This window comes from Balaenoptera physalus (genome assembly GCF_965194825.1).
Source record: "Balaenoptera physalus genome assembly, chromosome: 9".
Lineage (NCBI taxonomy): Eukaryota > Metazoa > Chordata > Mammalia > Artiodactyla > Balaenopteridae > Balaenoptera > Balaenoptera physalus.
Window position 1 is genome coordinate 67249797 of NC_138888.1, and position 20131 is coordinate 67269927.

Below are 20131 nucleotides of genomic sequence, written 5' to 3' on the forward strand. Positions count from 1 at the left end.
AGGAAGAGGTAGAGCCAGGATTCACACCCTGATGTGTATGCTTCAGAGCGCATGTTCCTTCCAATCGATTGAGTAGTATTGGTTATTAGAGATAAGCAATATTTTCAGTTTAACAAGCCTTCATTCGAAGTCTCTTCAAACATCAGCCTTGTATTATACTGCCTTGAGGAATGAGAAAAGATTGAGATCACCCTTAAGTGGAACTGGGTGCAACAGAAAATATAAGATGAAGACGGGTCATGATTTGAGGTTGGAGACGGAGTATGAGAAGAAAAGCGGCCACCACAGGAACATAACTGACATTTCCCACCCCGTCTCCCTGGCCTGCCTTACCCGAAGTCCTCAGATTTTTAAAATAGTGTTATACTCCCTACAGCTGTATGTGGAACAGGGACTCCAATTATTTTAATTGGACATTTATAAAACATTTGGACCCTAAGATACTGGATGACTTGGGTACATTTGGGTGCCCTTGGAAGTAACTTGAAATTCTTCAAGCCCATGAGTCTCTATAATCATCTGAAAAGTCTAAGGAAATCAGACCATAATATTTGACCACGTTGAGGAACCAGACTACTCTATCTCAAACCCAGCATGTGTTTCCACTCACTTCTCTCTCTATCCTAGAGGTTCAAGTGTACACCACTATAAAAATTAGGCTCTCTTCTAATAATGGAAAGCTTAAATCAATGGGATCCTACTTCTCAGAGATGTTTAAATACTTTTAATTAGCCAGTATAGAAAAAAAGTCAAATACTTGGCTTCAAAAACTTTTATGTCAGTCATGGGCTCATTAATGACCCACGTTAAGAGAGAAAACAGCAAAAAGAAATGCTGGAGGCAAGAACCAACTCATTCATTCTGCACCACCGCTACGGTGTCACAACAAGGTTAACGTATAATATAGAACATCTCCTTCAAACAAGAAGCGATCCTCGTCCTGAAAAAGCTTATAATCAAGTAGCTTCATTTCATAATGCAGGCCAGTTCATTCTCATGATGGCAGATTCATTGGCAATTGCTGGAGGCAATAGCACGATCTTTCAAAACCCAGGCCTAAAGCTCTGTGTGTCTCCAAGAATAAGTCTCCCATAATATTCACACAGATGATCACTTTCCAGAATCTATAATAAATTACAGACAAGGCATTAAAACATGAAACCCTTCAAAGCAGTGAAAAGTTCTGGGTAAGGTGAACAGTGAGGAAGAAAACTGAGACGGAAGAAAGCAGCAACTACATTTGCAATTCATAAAACTAAAAAGTATCCCCTCACTATGAGAAGCCTGTGGCACATATGAACTTTCAACCTTTAGTTTTCTACTTCATTTTAAACGGTTGATTGGAAGTTCTGACACGTCTTAAGTTAAAAGAATCCTTAAAAAAAAAAAAAAAAGTATCCTTAAGAAGTATTATTAAAATTCATGGGTCTTTTTAAAGAGTATTGCTCACTTATGGCGGTATGACCACCATGAAACGTGATTTGCCAGGCCAGATGCCCCAGCTGTGATAGAGGGCATTTCTGCCTTCATACAAGGTCACCTAACACTGCTCACGTTTTACTTCACTGCTGTTCACTTCATTTAATTAAAGCCCGAGGCAACAAAAAATCTATTTTAAAACAATTCTATAATTAATTTACTTTAAATAGGTATTATTGGGGATTAACCAAGATGGCGGAGTAGAAGGACGTGCTCTCTCTCCCTCTTGCGAGAGCACCAGAATCACAACTGGCTGCTGGACAATCACTGACAGGAAGACCCTGGACTTCACCAAGGAGGATACCCCACGTCCAAGGACAGAGAAGAAGCCACAGTGAGACGGTAGGAGGGGCGCAAACAGAGTAAAATCTAATCCCATAACTGCTGGGTGGGTGACTCACAGACTGGCGAACACTTATACCACAGAAGTCCACCCACTGGAGTGAAGGTTCTGAGCCCCACGTCAGGCTTCCCAACCTGGGGGTCCGGCAACAGGAGGAGGAATTCCTAGAGAATCAGACTTTGAAGCCTAGTGGGAATTGATTGCAGGACTTCGACACGACTGGGGGAAACAGAGACCCCACTCTTGGAGGGCACACACAAAGTAGTGTGCGCATCGGGACCCAGGGGAAGGAGCAGTGACCCTGGGGGAGACTGAACCAGACCTACCTGCTGGTGTTGGGGGGTCTCCTGCAGAGGCGGGGGGTGGCTCTGTTTCACTGTGGGGACAAGGACTCTGGCAGCGGAGGTTCTGGGAAGTGCTTCTTGGCATGAGCCCTCCCAGAGTCTGCCATTAGCCCCACCAAAGAGCCCAGGTAGGCTCCAGTGTTGGGTTGCCTCAGGCAAAACAACCAACAGGGAGGGAACCCAGCCCCACCCATAAACAGTCAAGTGGATTAAAGTTTTACTGAGCTCTGACCGCCACAGCAACAGTCAGCTCTACCCACCACCAGAGCCTCCCGTCAAGCCTCTTAGATAGCCTCAACCGCCAGAGGGCAGACAGCAGAAGCAAGAAAAACTACAATCCTGCAGCCTGTGGACCAAAAACCACAGTTACAGAAAGATAGACAAGATGAAAAGGCAGAGGGCTATGTACCAGATAAAGGAACAAGAAAAAACCCCAGAAAAACAACTAAATGAAGTGGAGATAGGCAACCTTCCAGAAAAAGAATTCAGAATAATGATAGTGAAGATGATCCAGGACCTCGGAATAAGAATGGAGGCAAAGATTGAGAAGATGCAAGAAATGATTAACAAAGACCTAGAAGAATTAAAAAACAAACAAACAGAGATGAACAATACAATAACTGAAATGAAAACTACACTAGAAGGAATCAATAGCAGAATAACTGAGGGAGAAGAACGGATAAGTGACCTGGAAGACAGAATGGTGGAATTCACTGCTGCGGAACAGACTAAAGAAAAAAGAATGAAAAGAAATGAAGACAGCCTAAGAGACCTCTGGGACAACATTAAACGCAACAACATTCGCATTATAGGGGTCCCAGAAGGTGAAGAGAGAGAGAAAGGACCAGAGAAAATATTTGAAGAGATTATAGTCGAAAACCTCCCTAACATGGGAAAGGCAATAGCCACCCAAGTCCAGGAAGCGCAGAGAGTCCCATACAGGATAAACCCAAGGAGAAACTCACCGAGACACATAGTAATCAAAGTGGCAAAAATTAAAGACAAAGAAAAATTATTGAAAGTAGCAAGGGAAAAACGACAAATAACATACAAGGGAACTCCCATAAGGTTAACAGCTGATTTCTCAACAGAAACTCTGCAAGCCAGAAGGGAGTGGCATGATATATTTAAAGTGATGAAAGGGAAGAACCTACAACCAAGATTACTCTACCCGGCAAGGATCTCATTTAGATTTGATGGAGAAATCAAAAGCTTTACAGACAAGCAAAAGCTAAGAGAATTCAGCACCACCAAACCAGCTCTACAACAAATGCTAAAGGAACTTCTCTAAGTGGGAAACACAAGAGAAGAAAAGGACCTACAAAAACAAACCCAAAACAATTAAGAAAATGGTCATAGGAACATACATATCAATAATTACCTTAAACGTGAATGGATTAAATGCCCCAACCAAAAGACATAGACTGGCTGAATGGATACAAAAACAAGACCCATATATATGCTGTCTACAAGAGACCCACTTTAGACCTAGGGACACATACAGACTGAAAGTGAGGGGATGGAAAAAGATATTCCATGCAAATGGAAATCAAAAGAAAGCTGGAGTAGCTATACTCATATCAGATAAAATAGACTTTAAAATAAAGAATGTTACAAGAGACAAGGAAGGACACTACATAATGATCAAGGGATCAATCCAAGAAGAAGATATAACAATTATAAATATATATGCACCCAACATAGGAGCACCTCAATACATAAGGCAACTGCTAACAGCTATAAAAAAGGAAATTGACAGTAACACAATCATAGTGGGGGACTTTAACACCTCACTTACACCAATGGACAGATCATCCAAAATGAAAATAAATAAGGAAACAGAAGCTTTAAATGACACAATAGACCAGATAGATTTAATTGATATTTATAGGACATTCCATCCAAAAACAGCAGATTACACGTTCTTCTCAAGTGCGCACGGAACATTCTCCAGGATAGATCACATCTTGGGTCACAAATCAAGCCTCAGTAAATTTAAGAAAATTGAAATCATATCAAGCATCTTTTCTGACCACAACGCTATGAGATTAGAAATGAATTACAGGGAAAAAAACGTAAAAAAGACAAACACATGGAGGCTAAACAATACGTTACTAAATAACCAAGAGATCACTGAAGAAATCAAAGAGGAAATTAAAAAATACCTAGAGACAAATGACAATGAAAACACGACAACCCAAAACCTATGGGATACAGCAAAAGCAGTTCTAAGAGGGAAGTTTATAGCTATACAAGCCTACCTAAAGAAACAAGAAAAATCTCAAGTAAACAATCTAACCTTACACCTAAAGAAACTAGAGAAAGAAGAACAAACAAAACCCAAAGTTAGCAGAAGGAAAGAAATCATAAAGATCAGAGCAGAAATAAATGAAATAGAAACAAAGAAAACAATAGCAAAGATCAATAAAACTAAAAGTTGGTTCTTTGAGAAGATAAACAAAATTGATAAGCCATTAGCCAGACTCATCAAGAAAAAGAGGGAGAGGACTCAAATCAATAAAATCAGAAATGAAAAAGGAGAAGTTACAACAGACACCGCAGAAATACAAAACATCCTAAGAGACTACTACAAGCAACTTTATGCTAATAAAATGGACAACCTGGAAGAAATGGACAAATTTTTAGAAAGGTATAACCTTCCAAGACTGAACCAGGAAGAAACAGAAAATATGAACAGACCAATCACAAGTAATGAAATTGAAACTGTGATTAAAAATCTTCCAACAAACAAAAGTCCAGGACCAGATGGCTTCACAGGTGAATTCTATCAAACATTTAGAGAAGAGCTAACACCTATCCTTCTCAAACTCTTCCAAAAAATTGCAGAGGAAGGAACACTCCCAAACTCATTCTATGAGGCCACCATCACCCTGATACCAAAACCAGACAAAGACACTACAAAAAAAGAAAATTACAGACCAATATCACTGATGAATATAGATGCAAAAATCCTCAACAAAATACTAGCAAACAGAATCCAACAACACATTAAAAGGATCATACACCACGATCAAGTGGGATTTATCCCAGGGATGCAAGGATTCTTCAATATACGCAAATCAATCAATGTGATACACCATATTAACAAATTGAAGAATAAAAACCATATGATCATCTCAATAGATGCAGAAAAAGCTTTTGACAAAATTCAACACCCATTTATGATAAAAACTCTCCAGAAAGTGGGCATAGAGGGAACCTACCTCAACATAATAAAGGCCATATATGACAAACCCACAGCAAACATCATTCTCAATGGTGAAAAACTGAAAGCATTTCCTCTAAGATCAGGAACGAGACAAGGATGTCCACTCTCACCACTATTATTCAACATAGTTCTGGAAGTCCTAGCCACAGCAATCAGAGAAGAAAAAGAAATAAAAGGAATACAAATTGGAAAATAAGAAGTAAAACTGTCACTGTTTGCAGATCACATGATACTATACATAGAGAATCCTAAAACTGCCACCAGAAAACTGCTAGAGCTAATTAATGAATATGGTAACATTGCAGGATACAAAATTAATGCACAGAAATCTCTTGCATTCCTATACACTAATGATGAAAAATCTGAAAGAGAAATTATGGAAACACTCCCATTTACCATTGCAACAAAAAGAATAAAATACCTAGGAATAAACCTACCTAGGGAGACAAAAGACCTGTATGCAGAAAACTATAAGACACTGATGAAAGAAATTAAAGATGATACCAACAGATGGAGAGATATACCATGTTCTTGGATTGGAAGAATCAACATTGTGAAAATGAGTATATTACCCAAAGCAATCTACAGATTCAATGCAATCCCTATCAAATTACCAATGGCATTTTTTACGGAGCTAGAACAAATCATCTTAAAATTTGTATGGAGACACAAAAGACCCCGAATAGCCAAAGCAGTCTTGAGGCAACAAAATGGAGCTGGAGGAATCAGGCTCCCTGACTTCAGACTATACTACAAAGCTACAGTAATCAAGACAATATGGTACTGGCACCAAAACAGAAACATAGATCAATGGAACAAGATAGAAAGCCCAGAGATTAACCCACGCACCTATGGTCAACTAATCTATGACAAAGGAAGCAAAGATATACAATGGCGAAAAGACAGTCTCTTCAATAAGTGGTGCTGGGAAAACTGGACAGCTACATGTAAAAGAATGAAATTAGAACACTCCCTAACACCATACACAAAAATAAACTCAAAATGGATTAGAGACCTGAATATAAGACTGGACACTATAAAACTCTTAGAGGAAAACATAGGAAGAACACTCTTTGACATAAATCACAGCAAGATCTTTTTTGATCCACCTCCTAGAGTAATGGAAATAAAAACAAAAATAAACAAGTGGGACCTAATGAAACTTCAAAGCTTTTGCACAGCAAAGGAAACCATAAACAAGACGAAAAGACAACCCTCAGAATGGGAGAAAATATTTGCAAACGAATCAACGGACAAAGGATTAATCTCCAAAATATATAAACAGCTCATTCAGCTCAATATTAAAGAAACAAACACCCCAATCCAAAAATGGGCAGAAGACCTAAATAGACATTTCTCCAAAGAAGACATACAGACGGCCACGAAGCACATGAAAAGATGCTCAACATCACTAATTATTAGAGAAATGCAAATCAAAACTACAATGAGGTATCACCTCACTCCTGTTAGAATGGGCATCATCAGAAAATCTACAAACAACAAATGCTGGAGAGGGTGTGGAGAAAAGGGAACCCTCTTGCACTGTTGGTGGGAATGTAAATTGATACAGCCACTATGGAGAACAATATGGAGGTTCCTTAAAAAACTAAAAATAGAATTACCATATGACCCTGCAATCCCACTACTGGGTGTATACCCAGAGAAAACCGTAATTCAAAAAGACACATGCACCCGAATGTTCATTGCAGCACTATTTACAATAGCCAGGTCATGGAAGCAACCTAAATGCCCATCAACAGACGAATGGATAAAGAAGATGTGGTACATATATACAATGGAATATTACTCAACCATAAAAAGGAACGAAATTGAGTCATTTGTTGAGAAGTGGATGGATCTAGAGACTGTCATACAGAGTGAAGTAAGTCAGAAAGAGAAAAACAAATATCGTATATTAATGCATGTATGTGGAACCTAGAAAAATGGTACAGATGAGCCGGTTTGCAGGGCAGAAGTTGAGACACAGATATAGAGAATGGACATATGGACACCAAGGGGGGAAAACTGCGGTGGGGTGGGGATGGTGGTGTGCTGAATTGGGCGATTGGGATTGACATGTATACACTGATGTGTATAAAATTGATGCCTAATAAGAACCTGCAGTATAAAAAAACAAACAAACAAAACAACTAACACTAAACTTTCATTGGGTTATTTGTATGGAAATATGTTAATATAAATGTTTCAGACATTACATGAAATTTCTAAAAATCTAAAAAATATATATATATATATATATATCATGATCTTCAACTTCAAGTCATTGCAATTTAACAAATGTTGCAGTGCTTACTACATGCAAGGCACTGTTCTAGCTGGTTAACTTCCCTCCTCCCCCACACTCAGTGTTGTCAGACATGTGTCAGACATGGTCCTTTTAAAAATCCATTGTTGCTTTTCACTTGCCTCTCAGAGAGTATTAAAGATATGAATCGTGAAAAAAAAAAAAAAAAAGAAGACACTGATTTTCTGAGAGAAACCTCTTGTACAAAATAAATTGAGAGATAATAAATCTCTATATAAAAATGATTGTACACACACACACTTATATGCCCACAAACACATATTTACCTTTCATTTTCAACAAATCACTAGGAAAATAAGGGTTGAAGGAAAAGTTCCTTGCTCCTTTACAAGGTAGGCAAATCAACATAGGGTAGAAATAATACCCCAAGTCACCTAATCTATTTTGGAATAGTAAAACCAAAAGAGATGAAGAATCAGTTTTATCTTGGGGAAGTTGTTTCTGATTTTAAAATGTAAGCACAATACACATGATGATAAAATGGACTTCTCAACTCAGAATAAATGAACTTTTATGAGTGTACGTAACTCTCAAGTAATGATAATGAAGTAATTCAAATAAAGGGAAGGTTGGTGTGTGAGATGTCTCCAAAATTTTTCATAATATTTGGTTTTCCCTTTACTTAGGACTTCTTTTAAACAAGGCGAAAACTTAAGGTTTTCTGGCCTGTTTTGGACAAGTTGTTATGAATTTTAGCATCTCATCTTTAAATCTCTATTCTTGAACTCCAAATGTTTCCCTCGATTACAGTGTACAGTAATAAACAACTGCTACTCTCTGCTTGTTCCCACCCACTTGTACAAGTAAGTCTGTAGTATTTCAGGACCTCTGATTTGGTTTTCAAGAGGCTTTTTCTTGTCACTGGCTCTCCTCCATTTCTGCTGACCCAGGCTTCCAAGAGTGTGAGGGATAATGGGATACACTCTCTGAAGAGTTTGGTGCCTCTCTTTTTATTTGTTTTGCTCATCACTGTATTAAAAACATAAAATTCTAACTGAGTAAATTTGAAGATCAAATTGGCTTTATTCAATGATTTATGAATTGGGCAGCATCCCATTGAGCAAGTAGAAAGGAGCTCTGCAGAGCTGTAAAAAATGCAAGAACTTTACAGGCAGGAGGGGGCAGAAAAGGGAAGTTTCTAGCTAAGAGTGGATTGTTTCAGGCAGGGTCACCTTCCTTTTGGGGGAAGGTGGGGGGTCACCCCTCTAGTGCTGACCAGGTAATTCCAGATCTATTGGTGAAAGGTCCCATTCCTGAGAGAGGCTGAAACTGCAATTAGGTTAGCTATTAAGTCTTGGTTTGCTGACGTGGGACTTAGCACAAGTGACTCCATTTGGGGTTTGTTGTTTCTTTACTAACAACTGTATCTCATTCCTAGCTCTTAACCCCAGTACCCAGATACTTGCTGGTGAATGGATGACCAGACCAGTGAATTCAGAATTTCAGAGAAGTTCTTTATAATGAGAGACAGGCAGAGAAATGGCAGTTCTACCACCCAGTAAGTTTTGAACTCTTGCAGGTCTGATGCCCAAATCAAGCGTGGGAACGTGAACAGTGAGACTGAGTGAAAACACAGCAGTTCTTTGTGTTTCTGTTAGAGAAACACTGGTGGGAGACAGAGGACAAAGGAAGGAGACACAGGACTGGAGTGACCTCAGCTGGGGGCGGGGTTTCACAGTGTTGGGTGCTGCAGAGAGGTAGTCAGCAGGAGCAGGGGCTGTGTACATCATCAGAGGCATTTTTTATTTTATTTTATTGTTTTTATTGACGTATAGTTGATTTACAATCTTGTGCCAATCTGCTGTATGGCAAAGTGACTCAGTTATACACATATAGACATTATTTTTTTATATTCTTTTCCATTACAGTTTATCACAGGATATTGACTCTAGTTCCCTGTGCTGTAGAGTAGGACCTTGTTGTTTATCCCTCCTATATATAATAGTTTACATCTGCTAATGCCACACTCCCAGCCCTTCCCTCTCCCACCCCCCTCCTCCTTGGCAACCACAAGTCTGTTCTCTATGTCTGTGAGTCTGTTGCTGTTTCATAGATAGGTTCATTTGTGCCATACTTTAGATTCCACATGTAAGTGGTATCACATGGTATTTGTCTTTCTCTTTCTGACTTACTTCACTTAATAATCTCTAGTTGCATCCATGTTGCTGCAGTCATCAAAGGCATTTTAGAAGAGGCTCTGCTTGCCATAGCTTCTGGCAGCGTTGCTTCCTACAGTGGAAAGAAGAATGTTGTTGATGGGAATTCCCAAAGTTAGGCTAAAGTGGGGGTGAAGTAACTTTTCTAGGTGAAGAGGTGATCTTTTTTTTTTTTTTGATTTGTATGTGTGTGTTTTATTATATATTAGTCTCTTAAATCAAATAGAAGACAAAAAGTGGAGCTACAAACCAAAGTTACAACAGTACTAGCTTTTCTCGTCACCCGTCTGTCTACTTTTACCAGAGGTCTTTATTTCTTCATAAGGCTTTGAGCTACTGTCCAGGGTCCTTGACTCCAACCTGAAGAACTCCCTGTGGCAGGCGGGTCTGGTGGTTAAGAACTCTCTCAACTCTTGATTAACTGGGAATGTCTTGATCTCTCCCTCATTTTCGAAGGAAAGTTTTGCTAGATATAGGATTCTTGGTTGACAGTTTCTTTCCTTCAACACTTCAAGTACATTGAGTCATGTCATCTGGCCTCCGAGGCTCCTGATGAGAAATCTGCTCAATGACCTTCCTGGCAAATCTTCTCTCAGCTTCATAGACTTTCATAATGTACCGTATCATGTCTTATGCAACAGAACATTTTGTATAGTATCGTGAAGTCAGTTAAGTTGTAACCTTATTTTGAGACCAGAATTTAAGGAAAAGGAATTGAACATTTCAAGTGTAGACATTATGAGGTCTTTAAAATTATTACACATTTTCAAACTAGAAATAAAAAGGCCACTGAAGTATCCTGCAGATTTTTATTTATAACAAAGTGAATACCAATATCTAATAACACACGTAAAGAAAAATTTCTTTGGGATCCTTTTTCCTAAGTGTAAAGGGGCCTTGAACTCAAAAAGTGAGAAAACCACTGTGGTGTATCCCCAGCGGTGATGGGTCCATTTCTTGCTCTGACCTCAGAGTGCACCATTGTGATGTACTTCACAAAGCCCTATGAAAGAGAAAGGTGGGCCCAGGTTTTTGGTCCTTAGAGCCCAGGAAGCTGCTTTTGGTGACCTGACGGCCTTGGACCTACAGTTAGCTTGTGTTTTCCTTGTTTCTGCCATTTTGTTGATTTTTTTTTCTCTTTTCTCTACTCTTTTTTATTTGTCTCATTTTTCTTTCTACAGTTAGCATAGTCAGTATTGTTGGTATAGTTAGCACAGTTGGTATAGTTAATAGTTTATTAGCATAGTTAGTGTAGTTAGTACTAGTTAGCGCTGTTGGTACAGTTAGCGTAGTTAGCGTTGTTAGTAGAGACAGCATACTTAGCCCTGTTAGTACAGTTAGCATTGTTAGTTAGCGTAGTTAGCGTTGCCAGGTAGTGCTGTCAGTCAGTGTAGTTAGCAGATCACCAGGATGCAGGGCCTCACAGCCAAATCTGCTGGCAAGAAGGCTCATATTGATGACTTCGAGATCCTCCACACCATTGGTGAAGGCACCTTCGGTAAAGTGAAGTTGGCCCGGCACATTCTGACCGGGACACAGGTGGCTGTGAAGGTCATAAAGAAAAGGCGTCAGAGCTTCTCAAGTGTCCAGGCACTTTTCCGGGAAGTGTGCAGTCTGAAGGCTCTGAATCACCCCAATATCGTAAAACTGCTGGGGGTGATTGACACAGAGGAGACATTTTTCGTGGTGATGGAGTACCTCAGTGGGGGGGACATGTACTGCTATTTGAAGATCCATGGCCGTATGACAGAGGCGCAGGCCCGAGGCCCGTTCCAGCAGCTGGTCTCCGCCCTGCAGCACTGCCACCGGAGGGGCATCGTGCACCGGGACCTGAAGCCATCGAGCCTCCTCTTTGATTCCAAGATGAATATCAAACTTACAGACTTTGGCCTCAGCAACAAGTGTGATGGCACTGTCCAACTGGACACGATCTGTGGCACAGCCCCTTATGCTGCCCCGGAACTCCTCCTGGGGCAGAGGTACCGCGGCCCTGCGGTGGACGTGTGGAGCTTGGGAGTAGTGCTGTACACCATGGTAACTGGGTCCCGGCCCTTTGTGGGAAAAGACTTCCAGGAGCTGCGGAAGCAAATCCTACAAGGGCAATACCCCATCCCACCTTATCTGTCTTTGAAGATAAGGGATCTGTTACAAAAAATGATTGCCCTCAACCCCAGTGACAGAGGAACCTTACCTGACCTCATGAGGCATCCATGGGTCAACATGGGCCAGAAGGAGCCACTCCAGCCACCCTGTGAAAAGGACCTGGAGGTGACAATGGTGAGGACTCCGGGCTTGACTTGCGACCAGATCCAGGACACTGGGACAGGCAGTGTGAGCTCCGTGAAACCCAAGGTGGGGGTCTCCATCATAACTGTGAAGCCCTTCTCTTTCGGGGACCTCAGTGGCAGTGAACTTGAGCCTTCTCCAAGCCCTGTGGTGTCCTCCCTGCAAACCAGGTGGCTCTACCACAGAAAAAATGTGCAGCTGCAGGAAGACCAGCAGGCAGGGCAGAAGACCGGTGAGTCTGCCTGTCCCCCACCCAGCCTGGAGGCGAGGACTGCCACCCCCAGCCCAGCCCCCCAGTGTGGCACTGGGACATCCACCTGCAGCAGCAGCAGGATTGGAGCCCCAGAGGGAAGCAGCTGCCCCCTGGGTGTGTCCAACACTGGAAGGTCCTCCCACGCTGGGCAGCCTGAGAGTGTGTCCTCATCCACTGTCTCTGGCCACAGCCAGAAAAAGCAAGGGGTGGCTGGGAGAATCTGGAACTTTATTTTGAAACATCTTTGTTGCAAGCTGCCCAGCATGAGGCGTCATAATAAAGTGAGCCCATGTGAACCCCATGGATGACCGAGGCAGGAAGGTCAGGCCGCCGCGCTCCCTGGGGCCCGGTGCAGGGGAAGAGGAGTGTGTTCTCTGCACGGCCTTCAGAAGCATCGTATCCAAGACCCTGGCCAGCTCAGAGGATGGTCCGGAGCAGCCCGGGCGACCGAAAGCGAGGCCACTGTGGCTGCAGGTCTGCCCCTCAACCCCCACCTGGGTGAAACTTGAGAGACTGGACTGTCATTCCTGGGGCACGTCTCCCCTCCCCTACTCTTCTGTCTTCCGTGTTGGTGGGGGAGGGGGATAGTTCTTGTTCCAAGAACTCCTTGGTTCTTCCAATTCTAGTTAATAAACTTGATGCTCCAGAGAGATTCATCACACTCTGCTTTGCGTCGTCCCTGCACAGAATTGGGGCTGTGCATTTTCCAGTGAGACAAGCGTGCAGCCATGGAGCGCTTGGAGGTAGTCAGAACAACTAAAGGGAAAAATGACCTAAGAGGATTAGCACAGTGACTCCCAACAGCAACAACTGCTGCACTGCAGGGCAGAAATGCAGAAAGTGTGTATTACCTTCCTGCACTACCATTCCCGAACATTTTCAGAAGGGCCGAGGGGAACTTTTGGTCCCTGCGGCCTGTGTTAATTACAACAGAGAGGCCCATTAATAGGATCACAAGGTCCCGTGAACCAGCCTCTGCGCGGTGTGGTAAGGTCCCTGTGCAGCTGAGTTTCATGACTGTCGTGCAGCAATAAAGCAGTCTTTATTGAATTTGTTACAATATTGCTTCGGTATTATGTTTTGGTTTTTTGGCCGCGATGCATGTGGGATCTTGGTCCCCGACTAGGGATCGAACCTGCACCCCCTGCATTGGAAGGCGAAGTCTTAACCACTGGACCACCAGGGAAGTCTCTTTGTTAATTTTAGCTTTTTGATGCATGGGTTTCACCACAGGGAGTGGATGATTATACTAGATGATCATACTATCAAAGCACTAGATTTGTCAGCGTTCCCTGGTTCCCTGGTTCAATAAGCCCTTGAACACACGGGTGACTGGAGCAGGTACTTCCCAGAGGCCTCTCTCTGGGGGCACATGCTCTCGGACGCATCACCTGCACAGTTCCATTGGCTCTCGTGCGCTTACAGGTCACTTGCCGACTGCGGAATCCTTCACCGCAAGAGACACAGCACTCTGACCACGTGCCCGTGAACCACCTGGAGGGGCAGTCCCAGATGTGACAGGGCTGGAACCCAGCCAGCGGCTTCTGGAGGTGCTCACAGAAGGCCTCACTCACTTCCTGCCCGTTGGCCATTCCACACTGGGGTCTCTGAACTCGGGCTCCCAAGTGGCCACAAGTGGCAGAACAATGTGTCCAGCTACCAAGCTCCCAGAAAGTCTCCAGCAAGTGGAGGATGGATGTTGCCATCGCCTTTCCAAGAGCATTGGTGGCTGTACAGACGTAGGTTCCTTCACTTTCAAGGGAAACATTCTGCAACAACAGGGATCCATTGAAAAGCAAGGAAATATTGTCACTCAGAGATCCTCCTTTCTTCAACCAAGTTACATTAGGTTGAGGGACACCTTTTACAGGACATTGCATGGTCACGTTTGCTCTCTGGGGTGCTTCCACGATGCCTCCAATCACGACGGAGAGATGGCTGTGCTCCGGTCTGGTGATATTCCTTCCAATAGGCAAGATAACAGGTGCCTCTGTATACAGCACAGAAGAACTTTCCACATCCGAACCGAGATGATTAGCAACAGAGCATCCGTATATTCCTTGTTGTTTCTTTGTAGGTTTCTGTATCTGTATTTCCCCCATTCCATCCACAATGACTCCGCAGGTACAAATGTGACACAGACACCAGGCCCTCATGCTCCCGGCTCGCGGGGTCGGCTCCACAGCTCCTCCGCACCCGCAGCTTTTGCAACTCCACCGCGCCGGCCTCGGCGACCTCCGGGGAGCGGCTTGAGGTGATCTTTTAAAGTAGAACTGGTGGACCAATACCTAAATGGCATATCCAGTTTGCTAAATATATCCTGATGTATTCAAGTGTATTTCTAAGCAAGGAAAACTCATGAAGAAAGCTGTAGCATGAAGGACAGAAAGAATGGCTTTAAAAAGTCCAGTTTATTTGGTTATATTTTTAACTTATGATTTTGAAGTTGTTCTTGACGTAGAGATGCATTGTAAAGACAGTACAGAGAATTCCCATTTACCCTTCTCCCAGCTTCCGCATATGCTCACATCTTACATAAATAACCATGGTACAATGATCAAAGCTAAGAAATTAGCCTAGTTACAATACTATTAGCTAAATTGTAGGCTTGATTTGGATTTTCCAGTTTTCAACTAGTGTCCTGTTCCAAGATCTAATTTAAATTGTCAGGGTTTTGTTTGTTTGTTTGTTTTTAAGTCATTTAAAAAAATGTATAGTGATATTTCATTGTGATTTTAAGTGGCATTTCCCTAATGACTAGTGATGTTGAACATCTGCTCATATGCCAGTTGGACATAAGTATATCTTCTTCGGTCAAGTGTTTACAGATTTTTGCCTGTTTTTTAAAAATTGAGTTGCTTGCTTATTGTTGAATTTTAAAAATTCTTTATATATTCTGGTTACGAGATCTTTAACACTTTGTGCTTTGCAAATGTTCAAACCTCAGTCCATGGTTTAGCTTTTCATTCTCTTAATAATGTCTTCCACAGAATGAAAGTTTTAAATTTTGATAAGTTTCAATTTACTAATTTTTATACTATGAATTATGCTTTTGGTGTTACATTGAAAAACTCTTTGCCAGTCCCAAGGCAACAAAAAGTTTTCTCCTTGGTTTTCTTTGAGAAGTTTGATAATCTACCTTTTATATTTAGGTTGATGATCCATTTTGATTTAACTTTTGTATAGAGTGTGAGGAATGTGTGGAGGGTTTTGTTCTGTCTTGTTTTTGTTTTGCTTTTTGCACACGGATAGCTAACTGTTCCAGAAGCATTTGCTGACAAAAGTATTCGTTTTTCATTGAGTTGCCTTGGCACCCTTGTCAAAAATCAGTTGTCTACTGAGATTTTAGAGTTAATGTATTGCCATAGTGTGACCAAAGCTATATTGACTAATACAATGATTATTAAATCTCACATCAGTGAGAAAGAAGAAACTAGGTAAGGAAAACAAAGTGTTGCAAAATTTAGAGTAAAATGGAGTTAGCCTTCCTTCGTATAATACAAAAATAAATTCCTGATGAAATTGTTAAAAAAAAAAAAAGGTATTATTGAAGAATTCAATCCCTACTTGTAGCGGTTCTTAACTTTTTAGTGTAATGAACTTTAACACAAATCATATGGTACCTAGGGCCCATTACTTGACACTTGTAAGCAGGTGCCCAGATTTATCAGCCTGCTGGAAAAAAAAAAAAACAAAAAAACACCATTCCTAGTCACTCTCTCCCAAGGAATTAAACAGATGAAGCAAGTCTGGGTAGGCAGATCCATTTTCAAACTTGTTAAATCCACCCAAAGCCGTGAATTTTTATAAAACCATTGGTGATTATCATCATTTATCATGTTCATCTTACAGTAATGGAAATGGTATTGGATGATTAATTATACAGATTTTATGCACTTAAGTGGGACTGGAAAGAAGAAAAAGAGAACTTGAAAACGCCCAACAACTTCTGAGAGAAAACAGTCTTGGAATATTCTGAGATTGGGAAAGAAATAGTCCTCAGAGCCAGTATATTTGAGTATGTATTTTATCTAAGGTTTAATGTTCTATACTGTTGTGGATCAGACTAATAGCAAGATGCTTAGAACTAAGAATATCATATTTACTGAATGACCTGTATCATATAAATACATTTGGTTCCTCAATTTTAAAATGACATCAGATGCTTTTTGATTTTTAAAGCCCCTATTGGCTCAAAATATAACTCTCATTTCATAGTTATTTTACTTTTTTTTCTACCCCCTACTAAAATTGTTAGGAACAGAAAAACCCCATCACATTGTGAAGAGAAGCACCGCCTCAAGGTCTAAGCCTTTCTAGCACAGAAATCCATATGCATCTTACTTACTAAATCAGAGCAAGAGCCATGAGATAGGTACGGTCTGCCGCAGCTTCCCTAAGTGACTCACACTGAGAACTCAGGCAGAATTCAGGGACAATGAGTTAGAGGCTAAGAACACACCTATGAAGTGGCTGGGCTCAAAGAGAGCATTCAGGGAATGATAAAATATAGTGCAGAGTCCAAGGTGTGTGTGTTATATATTCATGACACTTTTTTTACAGGAAAATTGAGAAGACTAATCCTGTTTTTCACAGAGATGCAAACAAAGATGCCTGTGGAAAGGCCTGAAGCTGGCAAGGAACAGAGCAATCTCCCAACTAGTCCAGAAGAAAATAAACTGATGAGCTCAACAAAATATTTCAAAGTGACAGGAGTGGATTTGATCTAAACAAGGGAGCAAAGGCCACTGTGGGACAGGGGGAATGGTGTTTTCATGCTGAAGGAGAACTAAATACTTGCATCTTTTCCATATTAAAAAAAAAACACTACACAGTTATGCATGGGATCTTAAAAAAAAATCAATACTATAGTATTGCAACATTCCACATTCCCTGCAGGATCAGCAGAATTGAGTTTGATGCTATACTACTTTCCGGGTACGGGATGATATATGGCTAGGAAAAAGTGAATCTTAATAATTAAAAGGGTGGTGGTGGGATGAACTGGGAGATTGGGATTGACACATATACACTAATATGTATAAAATAGACAACTAATAAGAACCTGCTGTATAAAAAAATAAAATAAAATTCAAAAAAAACATTAAAAGGGGCTTCATCAAAAATAATAATAAAAAAATCTTCCGCTCCTTTACTTGGCAATTGTATGCAGCAATTAATATGTGTTTGGATTTCTCAATATGCTGTAAAGGCAAACGTTTTGACTCTCCTTGAGTCATTACAATTCTCGTATTACATTATCATTCTAGTTTTAATAACTCCCAAGATAATCTTTTCTAAAGAGAAATATTTTTCTTTTTCGATTTATAGATTAAAACAAAGGAATTTTTATGTGTTTGTTTTAAACAGCAATTTTTTGTGGCTAGGGTTTTATTATGTTACTAAAGATGAACACTTTTTAAAAATCAACCAGAGTGTAAATGGTATAGTTCAAAATCAACTGTTTGGCTTCATGAAAAAAAAAACGACCTCAAAACTATAGTATATTTAAGTCTCCTAAGGGAGACTATCTTGAGGACTCATTTGGGACAAATTCTAGAATGCAGTTGTTAAGGGTATTATGGTTCTCATGTTTCCACCAGGCATGAGATATAACTCTCCATCACAGCAACCAGGTCATTTCAAGTGAACCTCGATTGCTGTGTCTAAATAGTTGAAATAAAGAGGAAAGGAAATCTGTGCACTACTTGACCCTGTCAGGCAAAAGAAGATTCATAAGCCTATTATTTTATAAATGCAAGAAAGTACATATGAGCATAACTCATCTTCCAAGTCCCATTTATTAAAGTTAAGTGAAATCTTTTCTTTATAGATCTTTTGCTCAAAATATTTTCCTTTCAATTTTTATGAATAGTCATTAGTGTTCATATTTTAACATGTTGAGACATATTTGGTGGTAGTTTACTAAATAGCATGATTTATTTCACAGGTGGGGAATGTATATTTGTTAAATGTATTCATGGATTTTTCTCTTCTAAGGAACTATATATTTTCCCTCTGCAGAAATACACAGAAAATCTCATCACACAGAAAATCTCTCTTTCTTACTCAACACACATCTTCACAGTGACTAAGGGATGCTAGAGTTTCTAAGACAGATAAATCTCTGGGATTCAAATGCCCTGCTTCTTCAAAACTAGGTCTGTTTGGGTCTACCAATTAAAATTGGCTCAGAAATTGTATGAGAAATTTTCTGCATACAGAATGTATGTTGGAGACCATGAGTACATCTCAGCCCTTGCAGTGCCTACCCATCAAGTAAAACTGAAACATGGGAGAACCAATATAAAGAATAAAAATCAGATTCTTTTCTTCTGTTTAAGGAGACACATAGTTGTCTCTCAATGAATTAAAGACACAGTTGCCAATCATCTAAAACAAAATTTAAGCCCAAACTATTTAACCAGGACTCTATGATATTATACATAGATACTTATATATTCTGATGTACATTTATATCTGAATTAAATTCATGATTTTATAAGGTGGGATAATATTGTGAAATATTAATAAAATATTTTCTCCCCCACCAACTTGCCTATTAAAACAGCTTCTTAATTCTGTGTCCCTTGCCTCAGGGGAGGGATATATTCAAAAATATGATTTGGTTTCCAGAAGCCTAAACCCAGTTAAGAGACTATATTAGGTGCCAAAACTAGAAGAATATTTCAACTGTGTTGGAGACCAGGAGGAAAAGAAAAAAAAAAAGGTTTGGGGCTCTTGGGGAAGGGGCAAGATCTGAGGAGCTATGCAGACAAGGACAAGCCACATCTTAGCAAAAGGCTTCCAGTGCCCAAGAGCCAAGCGGGAGCAGAATAGTCATCCACAGATGCTCACTCTTCATTGGAGGGAGCGCACCACCCTTCACAGAGGCCCAGAGAGTAGTGACTGTGCAGGGTCCTTCCGGCATGAAGGCCGAAGGATGGCCCCTCATGAGCAGCAGCTCCTGGTTTGGCACTGCCCAATAGGAGTGATGCCTCCGTGTGCCCTGGACATGGCTCATTCCCTGTCTCACTCGCTCTGAGCAAAGTACTACCAGCTCTTAACATCCCATAGCCCTAAGAGAAGGGCATGGAGCCCAAATGCCTAATGGGGTGGGATGGTGCACCTATTCCGGGATACCATGAAGAGAGACGGTGGTTATCCACACCCCTCACATGTGATTTATTTGGGCTGTGTTAAAATTCATTCGTAGCAAATATTCTAAATTCCGGAGACTACACCTTGCCCCCACTCCCACCCAGGGAGCCTGCTGTGTTAAGGAAGAACATCGATTGAGGACTTAACTTTCCACAGATAATCCCAAATGTGCAAAATGCCATGTGAGGAAGGGAGATCACAATTTGACCTTGTGTAAGATCCCTGTAAAAAAACGTGGCAACCCATCTTGGGGGCATCACACTGAAGTGAAGGATGAGAGGAAGAGGACAAAGATTCAGCCTCAGCTGTGCACTGCACACCCCAGGTCCTAAAACACCTTTCCTCATCACAGCTGGACGCACCCTCTCCCTCCCTCCGCCGTATTTCCGCGGTATATCTGGTGCTTCACTGCTCTGTGACACATGCACCTCTGCAGTTAACAGGCTAAAGTTTCACTAACTGAACATCTTTCAAAGAAGAAAAAAGAAATGACTAGGGGATATATTCTTCATGTAGGAAATAAAAAACAGTATCTCTGACTTTACCTCTGAAGG

At 40.9% G+C, this 20131-nt stretch overlaps 1 protein-coding gene and 1 long non-coding RNA gene across 4 annotated transcripts; one reads left to right on the top strand and one right to left on the bottom strand.

The window, feature by feature from the left end:
- Positions 1-1396: 1396 nt before the first annotated feature.
- LOC309667215 lies at positions 1397-17435 on the top strand. The gene is made up of 2 exons (XR_014267629.1): positions 1397-1649; positions 15958-17435. It is a non-coding gene; the product is annotated as an uncharacterized lncRNA (long non-coding RNA).
- On the bottom strand, positions 8391-15950 carry LOC309667126 (uncharacterized protein). 3 transcript variants are annotated; one of them, XM_082475441.1, is made up of 4 exons: positions 12069-15950; positions 11758-11928; positions 11302-11420; positions 8391-9950 (listed from the first exon to the last, which is right to left on the bottom strand). In XM_082475441.1, the coding sequence occupies exons 1-3, from the start codon at positions 12244-12246 to the stop codon at positions 11326-11328; spliced, it is 444 nt and encodes a 147-aa protein (XP_082331567.1). In that variant the 5' UTR covers positions 12247-15950; the 3' UTR covers positions 8391-9950; positions 11302-11325. The 3 variants fall into 3 exon arrangements, 1 of the variants encoding a protein (XP_082331567.1); XR_014267529.1 differs by lacking the exon at positions 11758-11928; XR_014267528.1 differs by lacking the exons at positions 11302-11420; positions 11758-11928.
- Positions 17436-20131: the final 2696 nt, after the last annotated feature.

Excerpts from the sequence above, each read along its gene's own strand:
- LOC309667126 (XM_082475441.1), bottom strand. The coding sequence starts at position 12,246 with ATGATGGAGACCCCCACCTTGGGTTTCACGGAGCTCACACTGCCTGTC. Across the intron at positions 11,929-12,068 it reads TGGATGCCTCATGAGGTCAG|GGCCGGGACCCAGTTACCAT; the intron begins GTAAGGTTCCTC and ends TTTCCCACAAAG. Across the intron at positions 11,421-11,757 it reads TGTTGCTGAGGCCAAAGTCT|CCACCTGTGTCCCGGTCAGA; the intron begins GTAAGTTTGATA and ends TGACCTTCACAG.